General features: G+C 49.7%; 2 protein-coding genes across 3 annotated transcripts in view; one reads left to right on the top strand and one right to left on the bottom strand.

Annotated features, from left to right (window-relative positions):
- The window catches only part of WRAP53 (WD repeat containing antisense to TP53), an 18,077-nt gene extending 12,510 nt beyond the window's left edge, over positions 1-5,567 (bottom strand). Inside the window, exons 1-3 of the mRNA XM_063598647.1 lie at positions 3,999-5,567; positions 3,756-3,854; positions 3,377-3,488 (exon numbers count right to left, since the gene is read on the bottom strand). Coding sequence (XP_063454717.1) covers positions 3,377-3,488; positions 3,756-3,854; positions 3,999-4,429 — 642 coding nt within the window. The 5' untranslated portion in view covers positions 4,430-5,567. The remainder of the gene's footprint in view (positions 1-3,376; positions 3,489-3,755; positions 3,855-3,998) is intronic.
- On the top strand, positions 5,539-23,906 carry TP53 (tumor protein p53). 2 transcript variants are annotated; one of them, XM_003810066.5, is made up of 11 exons: positions 5,539-5,703; positions 16,467-16,568; positions 16,688-16,709; positions 16,803-17,081; positions 17,834-18,017; positions 18,099-18,211; positions 18,779-18,888; positions 19,232-19,368; positions 19,461-19,534; positions 21,617-21,723; positions 22,645-23,906. In XM_003810066.5, the coding sequence occupies exons 2-11, from the start codon at positions 16,495-16,497 to the stop codon at positions 22,724-22,726; spliced, it is 1,182 nt and encodes a 393-aa protein (XP_003810114.3). In that variant the 5' UTR covers positions 5,539-5,703; positions 16,467-16,494; the 3' UTR covers positions 22,727-23,906. The 2 variants fall into 2 exon arrangements, with proteins under 2 accessions (XP_003810114.3, XP_057156345.1); XM_057300362.2 differs by having other exon boundaries at positions 5,590-5,703; positions 16,467-16,709.

Below are 23,906 nucleotides of genomic sequence, written 5' to 3'. Positions count from 1 at the left end.
GACAGTGACTCATGCTGCTAAGAGATGCAGTGAGGCGAATTTAGAGAATGACCCAAGAGGGGCTGGGCGCGGTGGCTCACGCTTGTAATCCCAGCACTTTGGGAGGCCGAGGCAGGAGGATCACGAGGTCAGGAGATCGAGACCATGGTGAAACCCCGTCTCTACTAAAAATACAAAAAATTAGCCAGGCGTGGTGGCGGGCGCCTGTAGTCCCAGCTACTCGGGAGAGGCTGAGGCAGGAGAATGGCGTGAACCCGGGAGGCGGAGCTTGCAGTGAGCCGAGATGGTGCCACTGCACTCCAGCCTGGGCGACAGAGCAAGACTCCGTCTCAAAAAAAAAAAAAAAAGAGGAGAATGACCCAAGAGGACATTAGTGACCTTGACAAGAGCACTTTCAGGAAGCGATGGAGGCAGAACCTGATTAGGATGGGTGGGAGAAAACTATAACCAATCTTTTTTTTTTTTTTTTTTTGAGACGGAGTCTTACACTGTTGCCTGGACTGGAGTGCAGTGGTGCAATCCTGGCTCACTGCAACCTCCATCTCCTTGGTTCAAGTAATTCTCCTGCCTCAGACTCCAGAGTAGCTGGGATTACAGGCGCCCGCCACCACGCCCAGCTAATTTTTTGTATTTTTAATAGAGATGGGGTTTCATCATGTTGGCCAGGCTGGCCTCGAACTCCTGACCTCAGGTGATCCACCTGCCTCAGCCTCCCAAAGTGCTGGGATTACAGGTGTCAGCCACCGCACCCAGCCCCAACTAATTTTTGTATTTCAGTAGAGACAGGGTTTTACCATGTTGGCCAGGCTGGTCTAAAACTCTTCACCTCAGGTGATCCACCCATCTCAGCCTCCCAAAGTGTTGGGATTACAGGCGTGAGCCACCGTGCCTGGCCCTGGATTTCACTCTTGCCCACCCATAAACCATTCACTCTTCTGTTTTAAAACTCTCTTGGCCGGGCGCAGTGGCTCACGCCTGTAATCCCAGCACTTTGGGAGGCCAAGGTGGGCAGATCACAAGGTCAGGAGTTCGAGACCAGCCTGGCCAATATGATGAACCCCCATCTCTACTAAAAAAATACAAAAAAATTAGCCGGGTGTGGTGGCACATGCCTGTAATCCCAGCTACTCGGAAGGTTGAGGCAGGAGAATCACTTAAACCTGGGAGGCGGAGGTTGCGGTGAGCTGAGATGGTGCCACTGCACTCCAGCCTGGACAACAGAGCAAGACTCTGTCTCAAACAAACAAACAAACAAAAAAAACCTCTCTCATGGCCTGGCATGGTGGCTCACGCCTGTAATCCTAGCACTTTGGAAGGCCGAGGCAGGTGGATCACCTGAGGTCAGGAGTTTGAGACCAGCCAGGCCAACGTGGCAAAACCTGTCTCTACTAAAAATACAAAAATTAAGCCAGGCGCGGTGGCTCACGCCTATAATCCCAGCACTTTGGGAGGCTGAGACCGGCGGATCAAATGTCAGGAGTACGAGACCATCCTGGCCAATATGGTAAAACCCCGTCTCTATTTAAAAAAATACAAAAATTAGCTGGGCATGGTGGCGGGTGCCTGTAATCCCAGCTACTCGGGAGGCTGAGGCAGGAGAATCGCTTGAATCCAGGAGGCAGAGGTTGCAGTGAGCCGAGATCACGCCATTGCACTCTAGCCTGGGCGACAGAGCAAGACTCGTCTCAAAAAAAAAAAACAAAAAAAACTCTCTCATGACTTCCCAAATAAACTCCAAATGCCTTACCCATAAGACCCAACACGACGTGGCTGCTCTTCTCTGTCCTCACCCCTCTGTCCCCCTCACTTGCCTCAGTCTGGCTATACCAGCATTCTGGGTTTTTTGTTTTGTGTTTGTTTGTTTGTTTTGGGATGGAGTCTCGCTCTGTCACCCAGGCTGGAGTGCAGTGGCATGATCTCGGCTCACCGCAACCTCCATCTCCTGGGTTCAAATGATTCTTCTGCTTCAGCCTCTCAAGTAGCTGGGATTACAGGCACCCACCATCACACCCAGCTAATTTTTGTATTTTTGTAAAGATGAGGTTTTGCCATGTTGGCCAGGCTGATCTCAAACTCTTGACCTCAGGTGATCTGCCCACCTCAGCCTCCCAAAGTGCTGGGATTACAGGTGTGAGCCACTGAGCCCAGTCTGTTTTGTTGTTTTTTGAGATGGAGTCTCACTCTGTCGCCCAGGCTGGAGTGCAGTGGTACAATTTTGTCTGACTGCAGCCTCCACCTCCTGAGTTTAAGAGATTCTCCTGCCTCAGCCACACAAGTAGCTGGGATTACAGGCGCGTGCCACCACATGCGGCTAATTTTGGTATTTTTAGTAGCGATGGGGTTTTGCCATATTGGCCAGGCTGGTCTCGAACTCCTGGCCTCAAGTGATCTGCACACCTCGGCCTCCTGAGTAGCTGGGATTACAGGTGTGAGCCACCATGCAGGGCCTTTCTGGTCTTTTAACGCACAAAGCTATTTCCCAGTTCTGGGTGTTTATAGTATCATTGCCAGTTCCTGGAAAGCTCTTTCCAGAAGCCTTCACATGACTGATCCCTTATCCTCCTTCAGGTCTTAGCTCAAATGCCTCCATTTCAGAGAGCTCCTTCCTGACCATTTTATGCAATGTGCTTTCCTCTAGTTAGTCTCTCTTCATTCTGTGTATTTCCTTCAGAGCATTTATCATCATCTTGGTCCTGATGCTTGCTGGTTTACATGTTTGTTGTCTGTCTCCCACACAGAAAGCAAACCAGCCCTTCATCTGTCTTGTCCACCACTTTATCCCAGCACAGTGACTAACATATATCAGTAGTCAATCAATAAATATCTATAAGCCAGGCACGGTGACTCACACCTGTAATCCCTGCACTTTGGGAGGTCAAGGTGGGCAGATCATCTGAGGTCAGGAATTTGATATCAGCCTGCCCAACATGGCGAAACCCCGTCTCTACTAAAACTATAAAAATTAGTCGAGTGTGATGGCGTGCGCCTGTAGTACCAGCTACTTGTGAGGCTGAGGCAGGAGAATCGCTTGAACCCGGGAGGCAGAGGTTGCAGTCAGCCGAGATCACACCACAGCGCTCCAGCCTGGGTGACAGAGCAAGACCTTGTCTCAAAAAAATAAGAAATAGAAATATATATATACTGCCACAAGAAATTCACTACTTTTTAGCGGAAAACACAGATTCCTAATTAAAGAAAGGGGAAACCTCTCTCTAAATAACTTCAGAATTCGGGGCAGAAAACGCTACATGTGGAAACTCGTCTTGAAAAACAGTCCCGTTTGTGAACAGGAAACACTTGGACTACACTTTTTCCATCTCCACGAAGGACTTAAATGTGCAGCATTGATGAAGAGGCAGTTAGCCCCAGTCCTTACCATTTCTGCATATTCCACCTGCTCCCCCTCATGGTACAGCTCTGGGGGCAGGTTATAAATTCGCAAGATGTTATCAGCACTATTGGTCAAGATGCAGGAACCGTCAGGAGCCCTAGAAACAGTAGAGAGTTAGAAAGCTGGCCAGACCTATGCTTTTCAAGTGTAGGGCTAGGGCTGAGCCTGCCTCTGGGGTAGGTAAGCCCCCCTGAATCCTTGAGGGAAGTAGAAGACACAAACTGCTAGATAAAATGTGAGCTCAGTCTAAAAGGGCTACGTGCCGCTTCTCCCAGCTCTGGGGCATCCCTCTCCTAGACAACTGGACTGTTTTACAGTGAAAATCTCGGGGGTGGTCAGCTCCCTGCCCCGTTGTTATCCTTACCACTTACAGCCTTTCAAGAAGTTCTCAGGTTGGGTGCTGAACTCTGACCAGGAACCACTGAGAAATCGAGGCAGCTGAGAGAAGCTGTAGTTCCAAGCGCTGAAAGGAAGATGGGGGACAATAAACCTGGGTCGCCAAGCAAAGGGGGCAGAGGCCTGGAGAAGTGGGTCTCAGGACCAGAGGACAGGTCGACCTCACACTTCATCTCCCCAGACTCCACACTCCACTGCCATCACCACTTACGTGTCTCCCTCGTCCTCTGCAGCGGGTTCCCCAGAGGTATCTTCCATGGCTTCTCCAGACCCCAACTCTGGCCCGTTCGCTTCTTCTTCAGAAAGGCTCCCGTTTGCTTCTTCTGCAGGAAGGCTTGTATTTTCAGAAAGTTCTTGCTCCTCGATTCGAGGATTCAACTCACTAGGGGAACCAAACTCTGTTTCCAGGGGAGTGGAGAGAGAAACTGGGTCCCCCTCCCCTAGCTCCTGGGACACAGCTGAGCCAGCCACAGGATCTGGGGACAACCGGGGCGGATCCCCCCTTTCGGGAGGCGGTGGCATCAGTTCAGAGTCCGCATTTTTATTCATCGGGGAAGCGTGGGGAGAAGGATGGGCTGGAGCTGGGTCCTGGTCTGAAGGACAGCAGTCCGGAGCTAACGGTTGAGTCTCCAAAGTCTTCATAATGCAGAGGAAGCACAGCGGAGATTAGCCTCAGCCAGGATGGCTTCGAAGTTCTCAGGGATCCGACGCAGAGCTAAAGAAACCCACTTGTGCTTCCCTCCTCTTCTGGGAGTAGGCAGAAGACTCCCGGGAGGTGAGGCGAACAGCGGACGCCAATTCTTTTGAAAGCACTGTGTTCCTTAGCACCGCGGGTCGCTACGGGCCTCTTGCTGTCGCGGGATTTCGGTCCACCTTCCGATTGGGCCGCCGCATCCCGGATCAGATTTCGCGGGCGACCCACGGAACCCGCGGAGCCGGGACGTGAAAGGTTAGAAGGTTTCCCGTTCCCATCAAGCCCTAGGGCTCCTCGTGGCTGCTGGGAGTTGTAGTCTGAACGCTTCTATCTTGGCGAGAAGCGCCTACGCTCCCCCTACCGAGTCCCGCGGTAATTCTTAAAGCACCTGCACCGCCCCCCCGCCGCCTGCAGAGGGCGCAGCAGGTCTTGCACCTCTTCTGCATCTCATTCTCCAGGCTTCAGACCTGTCTCCCTTCATTCAAAAAATATTTATTATCGAGCTCTTACTTGCTACCCAGCACTGAAATAGGCACTCAGGAATACAACAATGAATAAGATAGTAGAAAAATTCTATATCCTCATAAGGCTTACGTTTCCATGTACTGAAAGCAATGAACAAATAAATCTTATCAGAGTGATAAGGGTTGTGAAGGAGATTAAATAAGATGGTGTGATAAAAAGTATCTGGGAGAAAACGTTAGGGTGAGATATTACGGAAAGCCTTCCTAAAAAAATGACATTTTAACTGATGAGAAGAAAGGATCCAGCTGAGAGCAAACGCAAAAGCTTTCTTCCTTCCACCCTTCATATTTGACACAATGCAGGATTCCTCCAAAATGGTTTCCACCAATTCTGCCCTCACAGCTCTGGCTTGTAGAATTTTCCACCCCAAAATGTTAGTATCTACGGCACCAGGTCGGCGAGAATCCTGACTCTGCACCCTCCTCCCCAACTCCATTTCCTTTGCTTCCTCCGGCAGGCGGATTACTTGCCCTTACTTGTCATGGCGACTGTCCAGCTTTGTGCCAGGAGCCTCGCAGGGGTTGATGGGATTGGGGTTTTCCCCTCCCATGTGCTCAAGACTGGCGCTAAAAGTTTTGAGCTTCTCAAAAGTCTAGAGCCACCGTCCAGGGAGCAGGTAGCTGCTGGGCTCCGGGGACACTTTGCGTTCGGGCTGGGAGCGTGCTTTCCACGACGGTGACACGCTTCCCTGGATTGGGTAAGCTCCTGACTGAACTTGATGAGTCCTCTCTGAGTCACGGGCTCTCGGCTCCGTGTATTTTCAGCTCGGGAAAATCGCTGGGGCTGGGGGTGGGGCAGTGGGGACTTAGCGAGTTTGGGGGTGAGTGGGATGGAAGCTGGGCTAGAGGGATCATCATAGGAGTTGCATTGTTGGGAGACCTGGGTGTAGATGATGGGGATGTTAGGACCATCCGAACTCAAAGTTGAACGCCTAGGCAGAGGAGTGGAGCTTTGGGGAACCTTGAGCCGGCCTAAAGCGTACTTCTTTGCACATCCACCCGGTGCTGGGCGTAGGGAATCCCTGAAATAAAAGATGCACAAAGCATTGAGGTCTGAGACTTTTGGATCTCGAAACATTGAGAACTCATAGCTGTATATTCTAGAGCCCATGGCATCCTAGTGAAAACTGGGGCTCCATTCCGAAATGATCATTTGGGGGTGATCCGGGGAGCCCAAGCTGCTAAGGTCCCACAACTTCCGGACCTTTGTCCTTCCTGGAGCGATCTTTCCAGGCAGCCCCCGGCTCCGCTAGATGGAGAAAATCCAACTGAAGGCTGTCAGTCGTGGAAGTGAGAAGTGCTAAACCAGGGGTTTGCCCGCCAGGCCGAGGAGGACCGTCGCAATCTGAGAGGCCCGGCAGCCCTGTTATTGTTTGGCTCCACATTTACATTTCTGCCTCTTGCAGCAGCATTTCCGGTTTCTTTTTGCCGGAGCAGCTCACTATTCACCCGATGAGAGGGGAGGAGAGAGAGAGAAAATGTCCTTTAGGCCGGTTCCTCTTACTTGGCAGAGGGAGGCTGCTATTCTCCGCCCGCATTTCTTTTTCTGGATTACTTAGTAATGGCCTTTGCAAAGGCAGGGGTATTTGTTTTGATGCAAACCTCAATCCCTCCCCTTCTTTGAATGGTGTGCCCCACCCCGCGGGTCGCCTGCAACCTAGGCGGACGCTACCATGGCGTGAGACAGGGAGGGAAAGAAGTGTGCAGAAGGCAAGCCCGGAGGTATTTTCAAGAATGAGTATATCTCATCTTCCCGGAGGAAAAAAAAAAAGAATGGGTACGTCTGAGAATCAAATTTTGAAAGAGTGCAATGATGGGTCGTTTGATAATTTGTCGGAAAAACAATCTACCTGTTATCTAGCTTTGGGCTAGGCCATTCCAGTTCCAGACGCAGGCTGAACGTCGTGAAGCGGAAGGGGCGGGCCCGCAGGCGTCCGTGTGGTCCTCCGTGCAGCCCTCCGGCCCGAGCCGGTTCTTCCTGGTAGGAGGCGGAACTCGAATTCATTTCTCCCGCTGCCCCATCTCTTAGCTCGCGGTTGTTTCATTCCGCAGTTTCTTCCCATGCACCTGCCGCGTACCGGGCACTTTGTGCCGTACTTACGTCATCTTTTTCCTAAATCGAGGTGGCATTTACACACAGCGCCAGTGCACACAGCAAGTGCACAGGAAGATGAGTTTTGGCCCCTAACCGCTCCGTGATGCCTACCAAGTCACAGACCCTTTTCATCGTCCCAGAAACGTTTCATCACGTCTCTTCCCAGTCGATTCCCGACCCCACCTTTATTTTGATCTCCATAACCATTTTGCCTGTTGGAGAACTTCATATAAAATGGAATCAGGCTGGGCGCTGTGGCTCACGCCTGCACTTTGGGAGGCCGAGGCGGGCGGATTACTTGAGGATAGGAGTTCCAGACCAGCGTGACCAACGTGGTGAATCCCCGTCTCTACTAAAAAATACAAAAATTAGCTGGGCGTGGTGGGTGCCTGTAATCCCAGCTATTCGGGAGGGTGAGGCAGGAGAATCGCTTGAACCCGGGAGGCAGAGGTTGCAGTGAGCCAAGATCGTGCCACTACACTCCAGCCTGGGCGACAAGAACGAAACTCCGTCTCAAAAAAAAGGGGGGGGGGAATCATACATTATGTGCTCATTTTTGTCGGGCTTCTGTCCTTCAATGTACTGTCTGACATTGGTTCATGTTGTATATATCAGTATTTTGCTCCTTTTCATTTAGTATAGTCCATCGATTGTATATCCGTTCTTTTGATGGCCTTTTGAGTTGTTTCCCATTTGCGGTTATGAAATAAAGCTGCTATAAACATTCTTGTACAATTCTTTTTGTGATCATATGTTTTCGTGTTTCTTGGAGAAATACTTAGGAGGGGAATTGCGAGTTTGGAAGTAAAAAGTAGCTGTATTTTGAACTTTATCAGAAGCTCTGAGTTTTCCAGAGCGGTTGTACCATTTTACACTCCAACTAGCAAGGTATGGGAGTTATTATGGTTGTGCCACAGCCTTCCGGACATTAGGTATTGTCAGTCTTTCTAATGTGGTATATCCTTGTGGTTGTAATTTACAGTTCTCTGTTGACTAAGGATGTTCAGCATTTTTTCATGTGCCTATTGGCCATTCGTATTTTGTTTGTAAAGTAGCTCTTCGAGTCTTTTACCTGTTATTTTGGTTTTTTGTTTGTTTTTATTGTTCAGTTGTGGGACTGCTTTATACATTCTGGATACAAGTCCTTTATCAGATCCATGTGTCGTGAATGTTTTCTTCTGATCTGTTGCTTGCCTATTTGTTTGCTTTACAGAGTTTGTAAACTCTGTATCTTAAGAGGAGTGGATTTATCTTTTTTATGTTCAGTATTTGCCTTGTCCTGTTTAGGACATCTTTTTTTTTTTTTTAACCCCAGGGTCATAAAGATATTATCTTATATTTTCTTTTAGGACCTTTATGGTTGTAAGTTTTACAGTAAGGTCCTTGAGCCATTAATTAATTCTTAAAATTAATTGTTTATGGTGTGAGGTGTAGGAGTCAGTCTCTGGTATCTTTCCTGTATGGGAATCCAGTTATTCTGTCTCCACTTGTTGAAATAGGCTTCCTTTCTCTACTGAATGCTTTTAATTTTAATTATTTTACAGTTGGAGTATAGGGCTACCATTTTAGTGCTATTTTCTTTTTTTCTTTGTTAATTTTTGAGACAGGGACTCACACTGTTGCCCAGGCTAGAGTACAATGGCACAATCAAGGCTTACTGCAGCCTCGAACCCCTGGGCTCAAGCAGTCCTCTAGCAGCCTCACGAGTAGCTGGGATTACTCCACCACACCCAGCTAACTATTTTATTTTTTTGTATTGACAGGATCTCACTATGTTGCCCAGGCTGGTCTCAAACTGCTGGCCTCAAGCTTTCATCCCATCTCGGCCTCCCAAAGTGCTGGGATTACAGGTGTGAGCCACCATGCCTGACCTCTTAGTGCTATTTTCTATTTATCTCCTCTGTTCTCTGCTCTCTTTAAACGTTGGAGGAAGAAACAGTACCCGTCTTACACAAACTCTTCAGAAAACAGAGGAACAGACTGGGCGCGGTGGCTCATACCTGTAATCTCAGCACTTTGGTACGCTGAGGCAGGGGATCATTTGAGGTCGGGAGTTCGAGACCAGCCTGGCCAACACGGCGAAACCCCATCTCTACTAAAAATACAAAAAGTAGCTAGGCGTGGTGGCACATACCTGTAATGCCAGTTACTCAGGAGGCTGAGGCACAAGAATCCCTTGAACCTGGGAAGCGGAGGTTGCAGTGAGCCGAGATTGCGCCACTGCACTCCAGCCTGGGCAACAGAGTGAGACCCTGTCTCAGAAAAAAAAAAGAAAGAAAGAAAAAATAGAGGAATATTTCCCAACTTGTTTTCGAAGCCAGCATAATCCTGGTACCAAAACCAAACAAGGACGTTATAAGAAAAGAAAATATAGACCAATATTCCTGTTAGCATAGACATGCAACAGCTAACCAATTTTAGCAAACCAAACCTGGTAATATAGAAAAAAGGATAAATAGGCCAGGCGCGGTGGCTTACGCCTGTAATCCCAGCACTTTGGGAGGCTGAGGCAGGCAGTTCACTTGAGGTCAGGAGTTTGAGACCAGCCTGACCAACATGGTGAAACCCCGTTTCTAATAAAAATACAAAAATCAGGCTGGGCACGGTGGCTCACGCCTGTAATCCCAGCACTTTGGGAGGCCGAGGTGGGCAGATCACGAGGTCAGGAGTTCAAGACCAGCCTGACCAATGTGGTGAAACCCCATCTCTACTAAAAATACAAAAATCAGCCGGTGTGGTGGCACCTGCCTGTAATCCCAGCTACTCAGGAGGCTGAGGCAGAATTGCTTGAACCCGGGAGGCAGAGGTTGCAGTGAGCCAAGATCGTGCCACTGCACTCCAGCCTGGGCGACAGAGCAAGACTTCATCTCAAAAAAAAAAAAAAAAAATTAGCTGGGCATGGTGGTGGGCACCTGAAATCCCAGCTACTCGGGAGTCTGAGGCAGGAGAATCGCTTGAACCCAGGAGGCAGAAGTTGCACTGAGCAGGGATCACGCCATTGCACTCCAGCCTGGGCAACAGAGTGAGACTCCATCTCAAAAAAAGAAAAAGAAAAAGGATAAATACATTCTAACTAAATAATGTTTATCTCATGATTGTAGCTGATTCAACATTCAAAAATTGGCCTGGTGCAGTAGCTCAGGCCTGTAATCCCAACATTTTAGGAGGCTGAGGCAGGAAGATCTCTTGAGCCCAGGATTTCAAGACCAGCCTGGGCAACATAGTCAGACTGGTCTTTACTGGGGGAAAAAAAATCAGTCTGTGTAATTCACCACATTAACAAAGGGAAACATAAAAACCCTATGATCATTTCAACAGATGTAGCAAAAGCAGTTAATGATATTCAACACATATGCATGATTACAAACCAACCAACCTCCTAGCAAACTAGGGAAAGGAAACTTAACCTAGTTTGATAACAGGGCGTCCACAGTCGGAGTTCCACTAGCAGCATACATAATGGTAGAAAACTCAATGCTGCCGGACGCGGTGGCTCACGCCTGTAATGCCAGCACTTTGGGAGGCCTAGGCGGGCGGATCACGAGGTCAGGAGATCGAGACTGTCCTGACTAGCATGCTGAAACCCCGTCTCTACTAAAAATACAAAAACAAAAAATTAGCCGGGCATGGTGGCGGGCGCCTATAGTCCCAGCTACTCGGGAGGCTGAGGCGAGAGAATGGCGTGAACCCGGGAGGCGGAGCTTGCAGAGCCTAGATCGTGCCACTGCACTCCAGCCTGGGCGACAGAGTGAGACTTCGTCTCAAAAAAAAAAAAAAAAAAAGGTAAAGAAAAGAAAACTCAACGCTTTTTCCTCTAAGATCAGGAACTAGGAAAGGATTTGACTCTCACAACGTTGATACCATACTGGAGGTTTTAACCAGGCAAGAAAAAGAAATAATGAGGGCCGGGTGCGGTGGCTCAGGCCTGTAATCCCAGCACTTTGGGAAGCCGAGGCGGGTGGATCACGAGGTCAGGAGATCGAGACCATCCTGGCTAACACGGTGAAACCCTGTCTCTACTAAATATACAAAAAATTAGCCGGGCGTAGTGGCGGGCGCCTGTAGTCCCAGCTACTCGGGAGGCTGAGGCAGGAGAATGGCATGAACTCAGGGGGCGGAGCTTGCAGTGAGCTGAGATCGAGCCACTGCACTCCAGCCTGGGCGACAGAGCAAGACTGTGTCTCAAAAAAAAAAAAAAAAAGAAAAAGAAATAATGATTAGTGGCCCGATGTCTCACGCCTATAATCCCAGCACTTTGGGAGGCCGAGGTGGGCAGATCACCTGAGGTCTGGAGTTGGAGACCAGCCTGACAAAGATGGTGAAACCTCGTCTCTATTAAAATATTAAAAAATTAGCCAGGTGTTGGCCGGGTACAGTGGTTCATGCCTGTAATCCCAGCACTTTGGGAGGCCGAGGTGGGTGGATCACCTGAGGTCAGGAGTTCAACACCAGCCTGGCCAACATGGTGAAACCCCATCTCTACTAAAAATACAAAAATTAGCCGGGCGTAGTGGCGGGCGCCTGTAATCCCAGCTACTTGGGAGGCTTAGGCAGGAGAATCGCTTGAACCTGGGAGGCGGAGGTTGTAGTGAGCCGAGATTGCACCATTGCACTCCAGCCTGGGTGACAAAAGCAAAAACTCCGTCTCAAAAAAAAAAGAATTAGCCAGGGGTAGTGGTGAACGCCTGTAGTCCCAGCTACTCAGGAGGCAGAGGCAGGAGAATCACTTCCCAGGAGGCAGAGGTTGCAGTGAGCCGAGATTGTCCCATTGCACTCCAGCCTAGGCGACAAGAGCAAAACTCCATGTCAAAAAAAAAAAAAAAGGAAAGAAAAAAAATAACGATTAGAAAGGAAGAAATAAAACATATTCACAGCCAGTATGATTCTATACATACATGTCCTAATGGGGCCGGGCGTGGTGGCTCATGCCTGTAATCCTAGCACTTTTAGGAGGCTGAGGCAGGTGGCTTCCCTGGGACCAGCCTGGCCAACATGGTGAAACCCCATCTCTAATAAAAATACAAAAAATTAGCCAGGCGTGGTGACGGGCACCTCTAATCCCAGCTACTCAGGAGGCTGAGGCAGGAGAATTGCTTGGACCTGGGAGGCAGAGGTTGCAGTGAGCCGAGATCGCGCTATTGCACTCCAGCCTGGGCAACAAGAGTGAAACTCCGGCAGGGTGTGGTGGCTTACGCCTGTAATCCCAGCACTTCGGGAGGCTGAGGCAGGCCGATCACCTGAGGTCAGGAGTTTGAGACCAACCTAACATGGTGAAACCCCGTCTCTACTAAAAATACAAGAATTAGCTGGGTGTAGTGGTGGGTGCCTGTAATCCCAGCTACTTGGGAGACTGAGACAGAAGAATTGCTTGAACCCAGGAGGTGGAGGTTGCAGTGAGCTGAGATCATGCCATTGCACTCCATGCCGGGCAACAGAGCGAGATTCCGTCTCAAAAAAAAAAAAAAAGAGTGAAACTCCATCTCAAAAAAAAAAAAAAAAAGTCCTAATGGAAAATCCATAAAAAGCTACCAAACCTAATAAATAAATATAGCAGGGTTGCAGGTTACAGGGCAATATAGTTATCCCTCTATCTGTAGGGGCTTGGTTCTGGGACTCCTCACACACCAAACCCACAGATGTCTAAGTCCCATATATAAGATGGTATAGTATTTGCATTTAACCTACACATATCCTCCCATATAGTTTAAATTATCTCTAGATTACTTACATTACCCCCATACAATGAAAATGCTAATGTACATGCAAGTATGTATGTAAGTACTTGTTGTACTATATTGTTTAGGGAATCACTGGACATACAGGCCTTCAAGACTGATACCAGCAGCCACTGTTAAGATTCTGGTCAGGCCTGCCCCTGTTTGGGGTCTCAGTTGAGCTCATTGCCTTCCCACCCAGCCAAGGGCACCTGCATTTCTCTTGGCTCCCTGGCCATTTGGAAGGCCTAGTTCAGCTTGGCACATTTGTATCCTGGCCCACTGATGCTGGTACCCCTGGGAAGGTCCTGCTCTGAAAAACACGGAGATTTTAGTTGCTACTGAAGATTTGAGAGATAAAGACAGGGAGACCTGTCTGTAGAGCTGTGTCCCTCCAAGTGGGATTGAGACTTTGGGCCCCCCATTTCAGGACAGCACCTCCTGGCCTGTTGACTGAATAGTTCCCTGAAGGAGGTGTATTTGCATTAATGGAGTGGGGGTGGGAGCAGTACCACAGATCCGCACTAACAATCACACAGTTCTCTCTAGAATAATAATATAGAACAAGTGAAATAGAACAATTGCAGAAACAGCTAACCTTTGTTGAGCTCTTACTGTGTGCCCAGCACTTTCCTCAACTCTACATTTCCCATAATACACAGAGTACTAGGCCAGGCTTGGTGGCTCACGCCTGTAATCCCAGCACTTTAGGCGGCCAAGGGGGGGCAGATCACCTGAGGTCGGGAGTTCGAGACCAGCCTGACCAACATGGTGAAACCCCGTCTCTACTAGAAGTACAAAATTAGCCAGGTGTGGTGGCACGTGCTTGTAGTCCTAGCTACTCAGCAGGCTGAGGCAGGAGAATCATTTGAATCCGGGAGAAGGAGGTTGCAGTAAGCGGAGATCATGCCACTGTACTCCAGCCTGGGCAACAAGAGCTGAGACTCCGTCTCAAAATAAAATAAAATAAAATAAAAAAAGAAAAGAGCCTGCCATTAAAGGAGCTGTTTGGTAGGGGATGTTTTGTCAGTGCAAACAACAGAAAAGTGGGCTGGGCACAGTGGTTCATGCCTGTAATCCCAGCACTTTGGGAGGCCAAGGCGGGCGGATCACCTGAGGTTGGGAGTTCAAGACCAGCCTGACCAATATGGAGAAACCCCGTCTCTACTAAAAATACAAAATTAGCCGGGCGCAGTGGCGCATGCCTGTAATCCCAGCTACTCGGGAGGCTGAGGCAGGAGAATCGCTTGAACCTGGGAGGCAGAGGTTGCGGTGAGCCGAGATCGCACCATTGCACTCCAGCCTGGACGAGAGCAAAACTCTGTCTCAAAAAAAAAAAAAAAAAACAGAAAAGTGTAACAAACACTTACAGTAGGCATGTTTCTTAGCAAATCTGATGACAAATTTGGCATAAAGAAAGAGAGCATCCCTGAAAAAAAAAAAAAAAAAGAAAAAGAAAGAGAGCATCCTGCCTGGGCAACATAGTGAAACCCTGCCTCTACAAAAAAACTCAAAAATTGGCCGGGTGCAGTGGCTCACACCTGTAATCCCAGCACTTTGGGAGTCGGAGGCGGGAGGATCACCTGAGGTCAGGAGTTCGAAACCAGCCTGGCCAACATGGCAAAACCCCGTCTCTACTAAAAATACAAAAAATTAATCAGGCGCATTTGTGGGCGCCTGTAATCCCAGCTACTCAGGAAGTTGAGGCAAGAGGATCGCTTGAATCTGGGAGGTGGAGGTTACAGTGAGTCGAGATCACACCACTGCACTCTAGCCTGGGTGACAGGGCAAGACTCCGTCTCCAAAAAAAAAAGAAAAAGAAAAAGACTAAAAAATTAGCCAGGCAGGCCTCTGTGGTCCCAGCTACTCGGGAGGCTGAGGCAGGAGAATCACTGAGCCCAGGAGTCCAAGGCTGTAGTGAGCCATGATTGCACCACTGTACCCTAGCCTGGGCAACAAAGCAAGACCCTGCCTCAGAAGAAAAAAGAAAGAAAGAAAGAACATGGCGGGCCAGGCGTAGTGGCTCGCACCTGTAATCCCAGCGCTTTGGGAGGCCGAGGCAGGTGGATCACAAGGTCAGGAGTTCCACACCAGCCTGGCCAACATGGTGAAACCCTGTCTCTACTAAAAATACAAAAAATCAGCCAGGCATGGTGGCAGGCGCCTGTAATCCCAGCTACTCGGGAGGCTGAGGCAGGAGAATTGCTTGAAACCAGAAGGCAGAGGTTGCAGTGAGCCTAGACTGCACCACTGCACTCCAGCCTGGGCGAAAAGAGCCAAACTCCATCTCAAAAAACAAACAAACAAACAAACAAACAAAACATAGCAAAGCCTTTGAAAGCTTGTCTGGGAGAAGGTGCGACGATAGTTGCATAACTTCGTGCAAGATGCTGGTCCACACAGGGGCTGCCCCTTGCTCTTTCTCGCTCTCTTGACCTCTCATATAACAGGCTTGTGTGTTATTCACATTTATTGAGCCCAAGCAGGTGCAAGGCATTGTGATCTAATACTTTGGTCAGCAAGACAACAAGATAGATCACTGCCCTGCCCTTAGGAAGTGTATATGCTATTAGAGGAAACAGATAAAATAAACAAGGAAAAGTATCAGACAATGTAAGTGCTATGAGAATGCAAATGAGGTGATGTGAATTAAAATAGGACGACTTAAAGTCTGCACGGGAAGGAGCCTACCCCCATGTTCCTGGCTAGCCAAGGAACCACCAGTTGATTAGCAGAGAAGGGCAGCCAGTCTAGCTAGAGCTTTTGGGGAAGAGGGAGTGGTTGGTAAGAGATGAGATTAAAGAAGCCGAGACGGGCCATTCGTGAGGGGTTTGTAACGCAGGGCTGAGGAGTGTCCGAAGAGAATGGGCAGGTGAGCGGTGAGACAGTTGTTCTTCCAGAAGCTTTGCAGTGAAAGGAATCAAAGAAATGGAGCCGTGTATCAAGTGGGGAAGGGTGGGGGCCAAGGGGGTGTCCTTCCCCATACAGAGATTGCAGGCTGAGAACGACTGTATCCTTGTTAACAGGAGGTGGGAGCAGGGCACGGTAGCTCACACCTGTAATCTTGGCACTTTAGGAGGCTGAGGTGGGCCGATCACCTGAAGTAAGGAGTTCGAGACCAGCCTGGCCAACATGGCAAAGCCCTGTCTCTACTAAAAATACAAAAATTAGCTGGGTGTGGTGGTACTCGCCTGTAATCCCAGCTACTCGGGAGACTGAGGCAGGAGAATGGCTTGAACCCGGAAGGTAGAGGTTGCAGTGAGCTGAGATCATGCCACTGCGCTCCAGCCTAGGTGACAGAGCGAGACTCCATCTCGAAAAAAAAAAAAAAAAATACAGGAAGGGAGTTGGGAATAGGGTGCACATTTAGGAAGTCTTGGGGATTTAGTGGTGGGAAGGTTGTGGAAGTCCCTCTCTGATTATCTTTTCCTCAAAGAAGTGCATGGCTGGTGAGGGGTGGGGCAGGAGTGCTTGGGTTGTGGTGAAAGATTGGAAGAGAGAATGTGAAGCAGCCATTCTTTTCCTGCTCCACAGGAAGCTGAGCTGTCTCAGACCCTGGCATGGTGTTGGGGGAGGGGGTTCCTTCTCTGCAGGCCCAGGTGACACAGGGTTGGAAGTGTCTCATGCTGGATCCCCACTTTTCCTCTTGCAGCAGCCAGACTGCCTTCCGGGTCACTGCCATGGAGGAGCCGCAGTCAGATCCTAGCGTCGAGCCCCCTCTGAGTCAGGAAACATTTTCAGACCTATGGAAACTGTGAGTGGATCCATTGGAAGGGCAGGTCCACCACCCCCCCACCCCAACCCCAGCCCCCTAGTAGAGACCTGTGGGAAGCGAAAATTCCATGGGACTGACTTTCTGCTCTTGTCTTTCAGACTTCCTGAAAACAACGTTCTGGTAAGGACAAGGGTTGGGCTGGGGACCTGGAGGGCTGGGGGGCTGGGGGGCTGAGGACCTGGTCCTCTGACTGCTCTTTTCACCCATCTACAGTCCCCCTTGCCATCCCAAGCAATGGATGATTTGATGCTGTCCCCGGACGATATTGAACAATGGTTCACTGAAGACCCAGGTCCAGATGAAGCTCCCAGAATGCCAGAGGCTGCTCCCCCCGTGGCCCCTGCACCAGCAGCTCCTACACCGGCGGCCCCTGCACCAGCCCCCTCCTGGCCCCTGTCATCTTCTGTCCCTTCCCAGAAAACCTACCAGGGCAGCTACGGTTTCCGTCTGGGCTTCTTGCATTCTGGGACAGCCAAGTCTGTGACTTGCACGGTCAGTGGCCCTGAGGGGCTGGCTTCCATGAGACTTCAATGCCTGGCTGTATCCCCCTGCATTTCTTCTGTTTGGAACTTTGGGATTCCTCTTCACCCTTTGGCTTCCTGTCAGTGTTTTTTTATAGTTTACCCACTTAATGTGTGATCTCTGACCCCTGTCCCAAAGTTGAATATTCCCCCTTGAATTTGGGCTTTTATCCATCCCATCACACCCTCAGCATCTCTCCTGGGGATACAGAACTTTTCTTTTTCTTCATCCACATGTATTCCTTGGCTTTTGAAAATAAGCTCCTGACCAGGCTTGGTGGCTCAAGCCTGCAATCCCAGCACTCTCAAAGAGGCCAAGGCGGGCAGATCACCTGAGCCCAGGAGTTCAAGACCAGCCTGGGTAACATGGTGAAACCTCGTCTCTACAAAAAAATACAAAAAATTAGCCAGGCATGGTGGTGCACACCTATAGTCCCAGCCACGCAGGAGGCTAAGGTGGGAAGATCACTTGAGGCCAGGAGATGGAGGCTGCAGTGAGCTGTGATCACACCACTGTGCTCCAGCCTGAGTGACAGAGCAAGACCCTATCTCAAAAAAAAAAAAAAGAAAAGCTCCTGAGGTGTAGACGCCAACTCTCTTTAGCTCGCTAGTGGGTTGCAGGAGGTGCTTACGCATATTTGTTTCTTTGCTGCCCTCTTCCGGTTGCTTTATTTGTTCACTTGTGCCCTGACTTTCAACTCTGTCTCCTTCCTCTTCCTACAGTACTCCCCTGCCCTCAACAAGATGTTTTGCCAACTGGCCAAGACCTGCCCTGTGCAGCTGTGGGTTGATTCCACACCCCCACCTGGCACCCGCGTCCGCGCCATGGCCATCTACAAGCAGTCACAGCACATGACGGAGGTTGTGAGGCGCTGCCCCCACCATGAGCGCTGCTCAGATAGCGATGGTGAGCAGCTGGGGCTGGAGAGACGACAGGGCTGGTTGCCCAGGGTCCCCAGGCCTCTGATTCCTCACTGATTGCTCTTAGGTCTGGCCCCTCCTCAGCATCTTATCCGAGTGGAAGGAAATTTGCGTGTGGAGTATTTGGATGACAGAAACACTTTTCGACATAGTGTGGTGGTGCCCTATGAGCCGCCTGAGGTCTGGTTTGCAACTGGGGTCTCTGGGAGGAGGGGTTAAGGGTGGTTGTCAGTGGCCCTCCAGGTGAGCAGTAGGGGGGCTTTCTCCTGCTGCTTATTTGACCTCCCTATAACCCCATGAGATGTGCAAAGTAAATGGGTTTAACTATTGCACAGTTGAAAAAACTGAAGCTTATAGAGGCTAAGGGCCTCCCCTGCTTGGCTGGGCGCGGTGGCTCATGCCTGTAATCCCAGCACTTTGGGAGGCCAAGGCAGGCGGATCACGAGGTTGGGAGATCGAGACCATCCTGGCTAACGGTGAAACCCCGTCTCTACTGAAAAATACAAAAAAAATTAGCCAGGCATGGTGGTGGGCACCTGTAGTCCCAGCTACTCGGGAGGCTGAGGAAGGAGAATGGCGTGAACCTGGGCGGTGGAGCTTGCAGTGAGCTGAGATCACGCCACTGCACTCCAGCCTGGGTGACAGAGCGAGATTCCATCTCAAAAAAAAAAAAAAAAGGCCTCCCCTGCTTGCCACAGGTCTCCCCAAGGCGCACTGGCCTCATCTTGGGCCTGTGTTCTCTCCTAGGTTGGCTCTGACTGTACCACCATCCACTACAACTACATGTGTAACAGTTCCTGCATGGGCGGCATGAACCGGAGGCCCATCCTCACCATCATCACACTGGAAGACTCCAGGTCAGGAGCCACTTGCCACCCTGCACACTGGCCTGCTGTGCCCCAGCCTCTGCTTGCCTCTGACCCCTGGGCCCACCTCTTACCGATTTCTTCCATACTACTACCCATCCACCTCTCATCACATCCCCGGTGGGGAATCTCCTTACTGCTCCCACTCAGTTTTCTTTTCTCTGGCTTTGGGACCTCTTAACCTGTGGCTTCTCCTCCACCTACCTGGAGCTGGAGCTTAGGCTCCAGAAAGGACAAGGGTGGTTGGGAGTAGATGGAGCCTGGTTTTTTAAACGGGACAGGTAGGACCTGATTTCCTTACTGCCTCTTGCTTCTCTTTTCCTATCCTGAGTAGTGGTAATCTACTGGGACGGAACAGCTTTGAGGTGCGTGTTTGTGCCTGTCCTGGGAGAGACCGGCGCACAGAGGAAGAGAATCTCCGCAAGAAAGGGGAGCCTCACCACGAGCTGCCCCCAGGGAGCACTAAGCGAGGTAAGCAAGCAGGACAAGAAGTGGTGGAGGAGACCAAGGGTGCAGTTATGCCTCAGATTCACTTTTATCACCTTTCCTTGCCTCTTTCTTAGCACTGCCCAACAACACCAGCTCCTCTCCCCAGCCAAAGAAGAAACCACTGGATGGAGAATATTTCACCCTTCAGGTACTAAGTCTTGGGACCTCTTATCAAGTGGAAAGTTTCCAGTCTAACACTCAAAATGCCATTTTCTTCTTGACTGTTTTACCTGCAATTGGGGCATTTGCCATCAGGGGGCAGTGATGCCTCAAAGACAATGGCTCCTGGTTGTAGCTAACTAACTTCAGAACACCAACTTATACCATAATATATATTTTAAAGGACCAGACCAGCTTTCAAAAAGAAAATTGTTAAAGAGAGCATGAAAATGGTTCTATGACTTTGCCTGATACAGATGCTACTTGACTTACGATGGTGTTACTTCCTGATAAACTCGTCGTAAGTTGAAAATATTGTAAGTTGAAAATGGATTTAATACACCTAATCTAAGGAACATCATAGCTTAGCCTAGCCTGCTTTTTTTTTTTTTTTTTGAGACGGAGTCTCACTCTGTCGCCCAGGCTGGAGTGCAGTGGCATGATCTCGGCTCACTGCAACCTCTGCCTCCTGGGTTCAAGTGATTCTCCTGCCTCAGCCTCCCGAATAGCTAGGACTACAAGCGCCTGCTACCACGCCCGGCTAATTTTTGTATTTTTAGTAGAGACAGGGTTTCACCATGTTGGCCAGGCTGGTCTCGAACTTCTAACCATGTGATCCGCCTGCCTCGGCCTCCCAAAGTGCTGGGATTACAGGTGTGAGCCACCACGCCCGGCTAATTTTTATTTATTTATTTAAAGACAGAGTCTCACTCTGTCACTCAGGCTAGAGTGCAGTGGCACGATCTCAGCTCACTGCAGCCTTGACCTCCCTGGGCTCCGGTGATTTCACCCTCCCAAGTAGCTAGGACTACAGGCACATGCCACGACACCCAGCTAATTTTTTATTTTCTGTGACGTCAAGGTCTTGCTACGTTGCCCATGCTGGTATCAAACCCCTGGGCTCAATCAATCCTTCCACCTCAGCCTCCCCAAGTACTGGGGTTACAGGCATGAGCTACCACACTCAGCCCTAGCCTACTTGAAACGTGTTCAGAGCATTTAAGTTACCCTACAGTTGGGCAAAGTCATCTAACACAAAGCCCTTTTTATAGTAATAAAATGTTGTATATCTCATGTGATTTATTGAATATTGTTACTGAAAGTGAGAAACAGCATGGTTGCATGAAAGGAGGCACAGTCGAGCCGGGCACAGCCTGGGTGCAGAGCGAGACTCAAAAAAAGAAAAGGCCAGGTGCACTGGCTCACGCCTGTAATCCCAGCATTTCGGGAGGCTGAGGCGGGCGGATCACCTGAGGTCAGGAGTTCAAGACCAGCCTAGCCAACATGGTGAAACCCCGTCTCTACTAAAATACAAAAATTAACCGGGCATGATGGCGGGTGCCTGTAATCCCAGCTACTTGGGAGGCTGAGGCAGGAGAATCGCTTGAACCAGGAGGCGGAGGTTGCAGGGAGCCAAGATGGCGCCACTGCACTCCAGCCTGGGCGATAGAGTGAGACTCTGTCTCAGAAAAAAAAGAAAAGAAACGAGGCACAGTCGCATGCACATGTAGTCCCAGTTACTTGAGAGGCTAAGGAAGGAGGATCTCTTGAGCCCAAGAGTCTGAGTCCAGCCTGAACAACATAGCAAGACATCATCTCTAAAATTTAAAAAAGGGCCAGGCACAGTGGCTTACACCTGTAATCCCAGCACTTTGGGAGGTGGAGGTGGGTAGATCACCTGACGTCAGGAGTTGGAAACCAGCCTGGCTAACATGGTGAAGCCCCATCTCTACTAAAAACACAAAAATTAGCCAGGTGTGGTAGCACACGCCTGTAGTCCCAGCTACTCGGGAGGCTGAGGCACAAGAATCACTTGAACCCCAGAGGCGGAGATTGCAATCAGCCAAGATTGCACCATTGCACTCCCGCCTGGGCAACAGAGTAAGACCCCATCTCAAAATAAATAAATAAATATTTTTAAAAGTCAGCTGTATAGGTACTTGAAGTGTAGTTTCTACTAAATGCATGTTGCTTTTGTACCGTCATAAAGTCAAACAATTGTAACTTGAACCATCTTTTAACTCAGGTACTGTGTATATACTTAGATTCTCCCCCTCCTCTGTTGCTGCAGATCCGTGGGCGTGAGCGCTTCGAGATGTTCCGAGAGCTGAATGAGGCCTTGGAACTCAAGGATGCCCAGGCTGGGAAGGAGCCAGGGGGGAGCAGGGCTCACTCCAGGTGAGTGACCTCAGCCCCTTCCTGGCCCTACCCCCTGCCTTCCTAGGTTGGAAAGCCATAGGATTCCATTCTCATCCTGCCTTCATGGTCAAAGGCAGCTGACCCCATCTCATTGGGTCCCAGCCCTGCACAGACATTTTTTTAGTCTTCCTCCAGTTGAATCCTATAACCACATTCTTGCCTCAGTGTATCCACAGAACATCCAAACCCAGGGACGAGTGTGGATACTTCTTTGCCATTCTCTGCAACTCCCAGCCCAGAGCTGGAGGGTCTCAAGGAGGGGCCTAATAATTGTGTAATACTGAATACAGCCAGAGTTTCAGGTCATATACTCAGCCCTGCCATGCACCAGCAGGTCCTAGGTGACCCCCGTCAAACTCAGTTTCCTTATATATAAAATGGGGTAAGGGGGCCGGGCGCAGTGGCTCACGAATCCCACACTCTGGGAGGCCAAGGCGAGTGGATCACCTGAGGTCGGGAGTTTGAGCCCAGCCTGACCAACATGGAGAAACCCCATCTCTACTAAAAATACAAAATTAGCCGGGCGTGGTGATGCATGCCTGTAATCCCAGCTACCTACTCGGGAGGCTGAGGCAGGAGAATCGCTTGAACCCGGGAGGCAGAGGTTGCGGTGAGCTGAGATCTCACCATTACACTCCAGCCTGGGCAACAAGAGTGAAACTCCGTCTCAAAAAAAATAAATAAATAAAGTAAAATGGGGTAAGGGAAGATCACGAGACTAATACACACTAATACTCTGAGGTGCTCAGTAAACATATTTGCATGGGGTGTGGCCACCATCTTGATTTGAATTCCCGTTGTCCCAGCCTTAGGCCCTTCAAAGCATTGGTCAGGGAAAAGGGGCACAGACCCTCTCACTCATGTGATGTCATCTCTCCTCCCTGCTTCTGTCTCCTACAGCCACCTGAAGTCCAAAAAGGGTCAGTCTACCTCCCGCCATAAAAAACTCATGTTCAAGACAGAAGGGCCTGACTCAGACTGACATTCTCCACTTCTTGTTCCCCACTGACAGCCTCCCACCCCCATCTCTCCCTCCCCTGCCATTTTGGGTTTTGGGTCTTTGAACCCTTGCTTGCAATAGGTGTGCGTCAGAAGCACCCAGGACTTCCATTTGCTTTGTCCCGGGGCTCGACTGAACAAGTTGGCCTGCACTGGTGTTTTGTGGTGGGGAGGAGGATGGGGAGTAGGACATACCAGCTTAGATTTTAAGGTTTTTACTGTGAGGGATGTTTGGGAGATGTAAGAAATGTTCTTGCAGGTAAGGGTTAGTTTACAATCAGCCACATTCTAGGTAGGGGCCCACTTCACCGTACTAACCAGGGAAGCTGTCCCTCACTGTTGAATTTTCTCTAACTTCAAGGCCCATATCTGTGAAATGCTGGCATTTGCACCTACCTCACAGAGTGCATTGTGAGGGTTAATGAAATAATGTACATCTGGCCTTGAAACCACCTTTTATTACATGGGGTCTAGAACTTGACCCCCTTGAGGGTGCTTGTTCCCTCTCCCTGTTGGTCGGTGGGTTGGTAGTTTCTACAATTGGGCAGCTGGTTAGGTAGAGGGAGTTGTCAAGTCTCTGCTGGCCCAGCCAAACCCTGTCTGACAACCTCTTGGTGAACCTTAGTACCTAAAAGGAAATCTCACCCCATCCCACACCCTGGAGGATTTCATCTCTTGTATATGATGATCTGGATCCACCAAGACTTGTTTTATGCTCAGGGTCAATTTCTTTTTTCTTTTTTTTTTCTTTTTCTTTGAGACTGGGTCTCGCTTTGTTGCCCAGGCTGGAGTGGAGTGGCGTGATCTTGGCTTACTGCAGCCTTTGCCTCCCTGGCTCAAGCAGTCCTGCCTCAGCCTCCGGAGTAGCTGGGACCACAGGTTCATGCCACCATGGCCAGCCAACTTTTGCATGTTTTGTAGAGATGGGGTCTCACAGTGTTGCCCAGGCTGGTCTCAAACTCCTGGGCTCAGGTGATCCACCTGTCTCAGCCTCCCAGAGTGCTGGGATTACAAGTGTGAGCCACCACGTCCAGCTGGAAGGGTCAACATCTTTTACATTCTGCAAGCACATCTGCATTTTCACCCTACCCTTCCCCTCCTTCTCCCTTTTTATATCCCATTTTTATATCGATCTCTTATTTTACAATAAAACTTTGCTGCCA

Source organism: Pan paniscus, chromosome 19 (assembly GCF_029289425.2).
Source record: "Pan paniscus chromosome 19, NHGRI_mPanPan1-v2.0_pri, whole genome shotgun sequence".
Classification (NCBI taxonomy): Eukaryota; Metazoa; Chordata; class Mammalia; order Primates; family Hominidae; genus Pan; species Pan paniscus.
This window is presented reverse-complemented; position numbering and strand designations above follow the sequence as displayed.

What these genes read in the sequence shown, in the direction of transcription:
- TP53 (XM_057300362.2), top strand. Translation starts at nt 16,560, where the DNA reads ATGGAAACTGTGAGTGGATCCATTGGAAGGGCAGGTCCACCACCCCCC. An exon ending in ATCACACTGGAAGACTCCAG is followed by an intron (nt 18,889 to 19,231) that starts GTCAGGAGCCAC and finishes TATCCTGAGTAG; the next exon opens with TGGTAATCTACTGGGACGGA. An exon ending in CCCAGGGAGCACTAAGCGAG is followed by an intron (nt 19,369 to 19,460) that starts GTAAGCAAGCAG and finishes CCTCTTTCTTAG; the next exon opens with CACTGCCCAACAACACCAGC.